Source organism: Bidens hawaiensis, unplaced genomic scaffold, assembly GCF_021521415.1.
Source record: "Bidens hawaiensis isolate Kalapana, Puna unplaced genomic scaffold, B.hawaiensis_p1.1 tig00032163_1, whole genome shotgun sequence".
NCBI classification, from domain to species: Eukaryota; Viridiplantae; Streptophyta; class Magnoliopsida; order Asterales; family Asteraceae; genus Bidens; species Bidens hawaiensis.
In genome coordinates, this window is record NW_027495469.1 from 185,241 (window position 1) to 194,166 (window position 8,926).

At 37.4% G+C, this 8,926-nt stretch overlaps 1 protein-coding gene across 1 annotated transcript; it reads right to left on the minus strand.

The window, feature by feature from the left end:
* Positions 1–548: 548 nt before the first annotated feature.
* On the minus strand, positions 549–1,294 carry LOC143583178 (uncharacterized). Its single transcript, XM_077065555.1, has 2 exons — positions 887–1,294; positions 549–671 (listed from the first exon to the last, which is right to left on the minus strand). The coding sequence occupies exons 1-2, from the start codon at positions 1,292–1,294 to the stop codon at positions 549–551; spliced, it is 531 nt and encodes a 176-aa protein (XP_076921670.1).
* Between the last annotated feature and the right edge of the window lie 7,632 nt (positions 1,295–8,926).

Below are 8,926 nucleotides of genomic sequence, written 5' to 3' on the forward strand. Positions count from 1 at the left end.
CCTATTTTTGGTTTGGGTCAAATAGTATTTTGGATTGCGAGGTGGGTTCGGCATCTGAAGCTACTAGTTGAAGGCTGAACAATTGTAACGATCCATCCGTCGCATGTTTATGTAGTAGCTCCTCCACCTTTTCTATCGAACAAACCGAAACCTTATTATTTTGTAGCCCTTTTAGTTCATACTATTTACCTTCGACTTCAAACCATATAGTCATCTTCTGGAAGTTCCAAAGGATGTCATGTAGTGGGAGGAGCCATTGCACACCCACTATAATATCAGAGTTTTCTAAAGCAATAAGTAACACTTCCGTGGTAAACCAATGGCCTTGCATGGCCCATTGAAAATCGGAACACATTCGGGTACAACTAAGGTTTTTCCACCCGCTACGCTAACATGAATCGGGGGAATGTCCTTCACCTTACATCGTAATCTTTTAGCCAACCGTGTGTTAATAAAGTTGTGTGTTGATCCCGAGTCGATCAATGGAGTTGGCGTGTTCCCATCGAACCTTGGACTCGCATTGTGGAATAGGGTAGGTGAATCGAAATCTAGTGGTCTTTCTCTTCCTCTTCATCTAATGTTTCAACTACCCCTATATCATATTCATCATCCATTTCAATGATATAAAGTTGGTTTTGGTTACGAGCACATTTATAACCCGACACGAATTTCTCAGTGCACCAAAAACATTCACATTTTGCTTGTTTTTGTTCCAACTCTTTACTCGTGAGGCGACGTACGCCCCGCGTTGGTATTGTAACAGTAGTATTTGCTTGGTTGGGTAAGGGTAAGAGTGGTAGTTTCGTAGCATTGGTCGGTGGTGTAGTCTTGGAATTGGTGATACTCTTCATATTACCAACATCCCTTCTCCCTATATTAAGTTTACCCTCCCAATTTTCATTATAAGTGCTTGAGTCTTAGCCAAACCATATGCTTCATGCAAGGTGCGCGGTTTAAACATCTTAACCGGTCCCCTAATGTCCAGCTTAAGATCCTTGAGATAAAGGCTCACCGCTTGTGTTTCACTTAGTGTTACCTTGTTTAGTAATGAATCAAAAGCAGTATTGAGCTCAAGAACCGAATCCGTCTGATTGAGGGAAGCTATCTTTTCCAAGGGGTCCTCAAACATAGCATTAGAAAAACGGGTCGTAATAGCTAGAACATAATCTTCCCACCAAACATCAGATATGGTAGCATTACGTGTACGCATGAAAGCCCTGTTCCATTGAATCTCATCCCCTTCCAAGTGGAAAACAGCGCACCTGAGTTTCGCCTCCTCGGGAGTCTCATCCATTGCAAAAAAAAATGTTCGCAACGGTAGACCCAACCCTCCACATCTTCACCCGAAACCTTGGGAAATTCGACCTTCCCAATCCGCAGGGGCCGAGAACCACTCGAGTCTGCCCCGTCAGAAAAAGACAGCGATCGAGCCAAACCCTATGCCGCTTCCCTGACCTGATTTCTCCTGAACTGACTTCAAGATTTCTTCTTGTTGTTTCATTAGTGCCGATAACGATGCTTGGATATCTGTGATTGCCTTGTCGTGATTCTTGAGGGTGTTGTCAACATCCTAGTTACGAGTATTCGTCATGATAACAAGAGTAATTCCGACCGGAGATCGGAATGGCTCTGATACCCTTGATAGGGTTAGTAACAAGAAGCTAGAGAGATAGGATAAAAAACCGATTCTCTAATACCACCATGGATGATCGGCGTTAGGTTTAATCATAAACAAACCACAATGTTTCTAGTTCACACAAGACACCCCTCAAAAACACAAAAGGCCATAATGGTCCCCAATACATTCAAATCAAACAAATTAATTAAAAACCAAATAAAGAAATAAGCAGACTTGTTCGTATCAGATACCGTCGTCGTGTTCACGAAACCATCCTAGCCATCTTTGACAGCTATGGTGGCACACTTTTCTTCCCACTCAGTTTTCATTGTAATATAATTATAACCAGGGACCAAAGCAAATTTCCATATAAATTAAAGGGCTCAAAACGTAAAGGGCTAAACTATATTGTAGAAAGGTGTTTTGCTTTAATATATAGTATTATAGAAACTAAGGGATCAAGTTAATTTTACAAATGAGACAAAAATGAGAAGGATTTGTAGCCACACAAAAAAAACTCTCAAAAAAATAAGAAAAGTTAATAAAAAAATCATAACTCAAAATTTAATTAAAAAACGAAAAAAACACAAAAATGTTTTCACCGTCTTTCCCGTTCTGAAAAAAAAAAGAGACACAATGGAGTGTGAAAAAGGTCATTGTGTTTTTTATTTTTTTTTGTCATTGATTGTGTTTATTTTCCTTGAAATTGTGTATTTTTTTTATATTGTGTTATATTTTTCGATCTACTGTGCCTTCTTTTAGTTATAATTGTTTCTTTTGTTAATTTTCAACATTGATTGTCGATTTTTTATCGAGATTGATGGGGAAAACATTTTTGTTTTTAAAATTTATTTATTTTTTATTTATATTTTGAGTTATGATTTTTTTTTTATTTTTTTAATTTATTTTTAAGAGGTTTTTTGTGTGGTCACAAATCCTTCTCATACTTTCATTTTTGTCTCTCTTTGTATTTTAACTTTACCCTATAAATTTAAATAAAAACGTTAGAGCATTCTCAGCAGCTACTCTATAATTATGTGAGATTAATCTCTAAATTTTTTTAGAGGGCTGTAGGTGGTTGTCAGTAGAACGAGAGTAAATTTTAAAGAGGTGAGTAACTTTGGAGGAACATTGTTCGTCATTTATTTATTTTTTAGAAAAATTGATTTTAAATAATCTCAACTATGTTTTATTGACAAATAACAGTCCCAAATTAACATTTGGCTGGTGACGGTCCCAACTTATGGGGTATATGTATCCAATGGTCCGCGACTAATTGGATGTTAACTCTATTAGTTTGATACTTATGTGGCATGTCTAGTTGTCAAAAATTTCTTTAGCTTACGTTTCATGTCTCTCTCCCACTCTCTCTTCTACAATTAACCCACCACTACCATCACCACACGCTGCCACCAACCCCCTAGAATCGCCACCATTAGTCATTTTGCCACCGACACAATATTGTTTGTTCCTAAATTTCAACAGTACACGTCATCGAAACCCTAGTTTTAGTAGTTGAAGCTCTGTAACTTCAAATAATTGAAGCCTAACTAAAATTGAAGCTCCATAACTCCAAATAATCAAAACTATAACAGCAGAGTAGAAGCCTTCATCTCCGCCAACTCCCCATTTATCTGCATCAGCAATCCAACAATTTGTTAATGTTTTCCAGCATCGGTACTCATCAATTCACATGCATCATGCATTTAATCAATGTTTTCGAACAACCAAACAATGCAATTACAAAAACTCGTTGATCCGGGGTTTGAATTTGACGTAACAATTAGGGTTTGTTGGTGATTTGTGAAATTATGGTTCAATGTGTGAGGCCCCGTTACCGGTGCCCTACTTTGGACGTTGGATTTACTCATAAACACAGTTCTACAAATCGGAGTTTGTAAAAACTTTATCCGGAATATAAAGACTTCAAATAAATATATTACATAATCATTAAATCTTGTCTTAACAAACATTCAAATCGTTTAAACATAAAACATAGCCTTTTAAATATCATAGCATTTCCTTGAGATGCCAGTATCTTCAATTCCATTCCATGTGTTTTCCTCAAGCGAGCTGCCTCATCCTACTCACACTCGTGCATACTAAAAGTCAGCTACGCTGAGTGAGTTCTAGTTAATCAGGTAATCGTACAATACATTCACATATTCTTACATACGCATCCAAAGATACATTTTATATCATTTCCCTACCTTTCTCTCTTACATACATTATCATAAACTTTCTTTACTTCTTTCATTCTTTTCTTTTCTTTCATACTTTATATTAAACCCTACTTTACATTATTCTATTTTACCACGAGAATTATAAGGGCTCGGTTCCCTTTACTCCTTGAGTATTATTAGGGCTCGGTTCCCTTTCTACCTCGAGAATTTATTAGGGCTCGGTTCCCTTTCTACCTCGAGAATTTATTAGGGCTCGGTTCCCTTTCTGCCTCGATAATTATAAGAGCTCGGTTCCCTTTCTGCCTCGAGTATTATTAGGGCCCGGTTCCCTTTATTCTATACAACCATGCCATACCTGTCTATGCATTCATAATAATAACTTTCATACATGCATTTATATATCATTCATACTTTATATATATACATATCATTCATATCATCAATTATCTCCCGACGGTACATGCAATATTTGAAGATCTTTCACGTACTGTCAAGCATCATTCATACATAATCATATAAGGCATACACTTACCACTTAAGGTAAGTGTATTAACTAATCACATTGCGTATGCACACAGCCCCGAAAACATAACAAGGAATGGGGCTAGAAACTCACCTGAATGCGGTTACGTTCTCCGTTTATCGTTAATCATCTTCTTAATTGAGCTCTGCTGACTGTATATAAGTTACACGTATCAATACTCACCTTATTTATATTTTAGTCAAAATTGGCTAAGTCTTGTCTAATCTAATGGCCTTGTATTAGGTTACTTTTACTTAGAATATTTTATTCATTAAACCCTAATGTGCAAGGTATTTAATTATTTTAATATTCTTTTCTTTCTTTAGTAATCCCTTCTTTCTTTTTGATCCGTCAATGCATGCTATCCTATATATATACATACATACATATATATATATATATATATATATATATGTGTGTGTACATAGTTCACGGTTACCATGTGCATCATCTATTACATGCATGAGGGTGTATACATGTATGCGTATGCATGCATGTGCTTCATGTATGTCAATGTACTCAGATACGTATGATACATGTAAACCCTCATCTTGTATTCAAGTTACGGTAATGTAATCGAGTCTTGTAACCAACAGACATGTATGCGAGTGACGTGTAATTGAACTATCCTTATTGTAAGCGAACTGATCAATGTAAATGAGTTACGTTTGAGCGACCTGATCAGTTGTATCCGAGTACCTTTATGTAATCGAGTACCCATGTAAGCGAATATGGGTTTAATCAATCTAATATATAATGGATTACCTGCAGCGCAATCGCTTACAATCATTGTAATCGAGTTGTATGTAATCGAACCCAATTTGTGATCGAGCTCATTGTATGCGACTAAACTGAAAGAAAACATCACTTGTAATCGAGTTCACAATTTAAGCGACTAAGGATAAGTGTAATTGAAAGTCAATGTAATCGAATTTACTAAGTGATCGAGTCTTTGATGTAATCGGGTCCATCAAAGTGATCGAGTGTTAGTGTAAGCGAATTTGGGTTTTTATGCGAGTCTACTTATGATCGATTTTTTTTATTGTAAGCGAATTAAGTTAATATAATCGAGTCCTTTGTATGCGACTCCAAAAGTAATCGATCATAATGTCTAATCGAACCTAAGCTTGTAATCGAGTTTCATTGTGATTGATTGTCAAAGTAATAGATTACTTAAAAGTAATCGATCGCTGCATGTTTCTTTGGTGCACTGTAGCTATGGGTATGGACTTTAAGTCCACTATTGTTTCATATTTCTAACATGTAAACCTTTACTATGATATTATCCACCCCGTACACGCTCCCACGGCTATTTTCAGGTAAGACTAAGTCCGTGTAGCCGTAAAGCTTGGACCTTTAATCTTAAAACGTTCAAACTAGATCTAGGGTTTACTTAAACGAGCCGTCCTTAACCGTAGGTTCGTTATGTCCATTTTAACATCAAGTTTGCTACTTTAAGGTTCGTTTATACCCGATCTACTCTATGTATAAGTTTCAAGGCCAACCCTTCATAAAAACATAAACTTTAAGATCAAGAACATATCTTTATGTGTTCGTTTGGCCATGGTTTGCTTGGTTATCTTATATCTAGCTTGTATATCAAAGATCTATTAATATTTGGCTTGATTTTGGTCTTGGATTCTCTCCTTCTTACGGTCGATTATGGTAGTATGTGTGTGTGTGTGTTTTGAGTGTGTAAAGATTATGGAAAGATGGAAATGAGGATCTAGGGTTTTAGGGAGGTTTAAGAGAGTATTTATGCTCTCTTAAGCCCATGGACCTGAGGCCCATCCCATCCTATATTCCACCGTAATTATCCAAGTCCATACTTCTTTCTTTTATTTAATCGTAATTAAATATTAACACACGTTTCAGATCATAAACTTTCTTTTATTAATTATTATAAATATAGGATGTTACAAGTCTTCCCCCCTTAAAGAGGTTTCGAGGGCTGTTCAAAAAGCTCGCGGCTCATGGCTCGCTCAAAACTCGCTCGAAAATAGCTCAACTCGACTCGGCTTGATTCCAAAATGAGCCGAGCTCGAGCCAGGGTCAGCTCGGCTCGAGGCTCGGTCTTGGCTCGACTCATTAACTTGGCTCGTTTAGATTAAACCCTAAATTTTAATATATATATATATATATATATATATATATATATATATATATCATACCAAGAAATAAATAAATAACAATTATACATAGATTAAGTCACTCGATACCTAAAACCTTATAAAATTATAACGAAAATAAAGTAAATAAATATATAAATTCTCTATTTTATAAATTTTATATAATATGTATGTTAAAATTAAATTTTTTGTATTTTATATATCAAAATTTGTAAAAAATAAAATAAAAAAGTAAAAAATAAAAAATAAAAAAATGAAAGGAGTCCGGCTCGACGAGCTCGATCTCGGCTCGAGCTTTATACGAGCCGAGCTCGAGCTCGATTTTTCACCTCGATAAAGAAAACGAGCTGAGCTCAAGCCAGCTCGATTAAGTTTGAGCTCGAGCTCGAGCACACTCTGGCTCGACTCGACTCGGCTCGTTTACAGTCTTACCGAAACCTAACTATTACTTAAACAGATTAGGGTAGAACTTGCGCATCTCATCCTTAGCTTCCCAAGTAGCATCTGATCCCTTGCGATGCTGCCATATCACTTTCACCAGAGGTATAACCTTGTGACGAAGTTGCTTCTCCTTGTGATCAACAATCTCTATTGGTTGGTCCATGTAGTTCAACTGTTCATCAACCTCAATTTCCATCAATGGCACATGAGACGTGTCATCAGCTAGACATTTTCTCAGATGAGAAACATGGAAGGTTGAATGGATTCCTTATAACTAATCGGGTAAATCCAGCTTGTAAGCCACTTCACCCACGCTATCTATAATCTTAAACGGTCCAATGTATCTTGGACTCAACTTTCCTCTTTTCCTAAAAAGGATAATCCCTTTCCAAGGCGAGACCTTGAGCATCACATTGTCACCAACGTTAAACTCAGTCGGTCGTTGCCGCTTATCAGCATACAACTTCTGTCTGTCTTGAGCAGCTTTCATTCTAGCCTTAATCTGATCGAACCTTGAAGATGTTTCTTGAACCACTTCAAAACTTCCCAATTCTTTCTAACCAATATCTCCCCAACAAACTGGGGTTCTACATCGTCTACCATTAAGCATTTTAACATTAATCGTCATTATCACTTCGCCGACATAATTTTAAGCGATAATGACGTTTTTTTTTCTTTTTTTTTTTTTAAACGAACACAAAAAGCATGGTTACTCGGGATTGATCATCCCATTCAGCTCAATAAGGTTTTGAAATCTTGTTTTGTCAAACGCTTTAGTATAAAGATCAGCGAAATTATCAAGCATATCCACCTTTTCAAGCACAATCAGTTTCTTCTCAGCACAATCCCGTATAAAATGATGACGTATGTCAATATGTTTAGTTTTACTGTGCTTCACGGGATTGTTAGTTACTGAGATAGCAGCTGTGTTATCAATGCAAATAGGAGTAAGTAAGAAATTCAGACCATAGTCGCGCAACTGTTGTTGAATCCAAAGAACCTGGGAGCAACAGTTGGATGTTGCCATGTATTCTGCTTCACAGGTTGAAATTGCGACTGAAGTCTGCTTCTTGCATTGCCACGACACCAATCTGCCACCAAGAAACTGACATCCTCCAGTTGTTGACTTCCGACTCTGATTGCACCATCCATAATCAGAATCTGTGTAAGCGACTAGCTCCAAGTCTCCTCCTCTCAGGTACCACAACCCCAGCTTCGGCTTGCCCTTGAGATACCTCAGTATCCTCTTCACACCCTTCAGATGAGATTCTTTTGGGTTTGCCTGAAAGCGTGCACAAAGACAAACAGCAAACATTATATCAGGCCTAGAAGCAGTTAAGTACATTAAAGAACCTATAATAGCCCGATACTGAGTTGGGTCCACATCTGCATCACCGTCTGACTCAGCACCCAATTTGTGATTGATGCAGATTGGAGTGTCGAATGGAGTGCTGTCCTCCATCTTGAAGCGTTTGAGCACATCATGGACATACTTGGTCTGATGAATGAACATCCCATCCTTCTTCTGATCAACCTGCAATCCTAAAAAGAAAGTTAGTTCACCCATAGCACTCATTTCAAACCTTTTCTTCATGACAGACTCAAACTCTTGACACATGGAGACTTTTGATGCAGCAAAAATAATGTCATCCACGTAGACTTGCACCAGCAGGAAGTCGCTTCCTTCTCTCTTGAAGAACAACGTGCTATCAATCTTCCCTCTTTCAAACCCATTTTCAAGCAAGTAATCTGATAAAGTTGAGTACCAGGCACGAGGTGCCTGATGAAGTCCATACAACGCCTTGCTTAATTTGTACACATGGTCTGGAAAGTCTGGGTCAGGAAAACCCGGAGGTTGCTCAACATACACAACCTCATCAACTTTCCCATTTAGGAATGCACTCTTTACGTCCAACTGAAAAACCTTCATCTTCTTATAAGCAGCAAACGCCAAAAACAATCTAATGGCTTCCAATCTTGCCACAGGAGCGAACACTTCATTATAATCAATCCCCTCTTGTTGATTAAAACC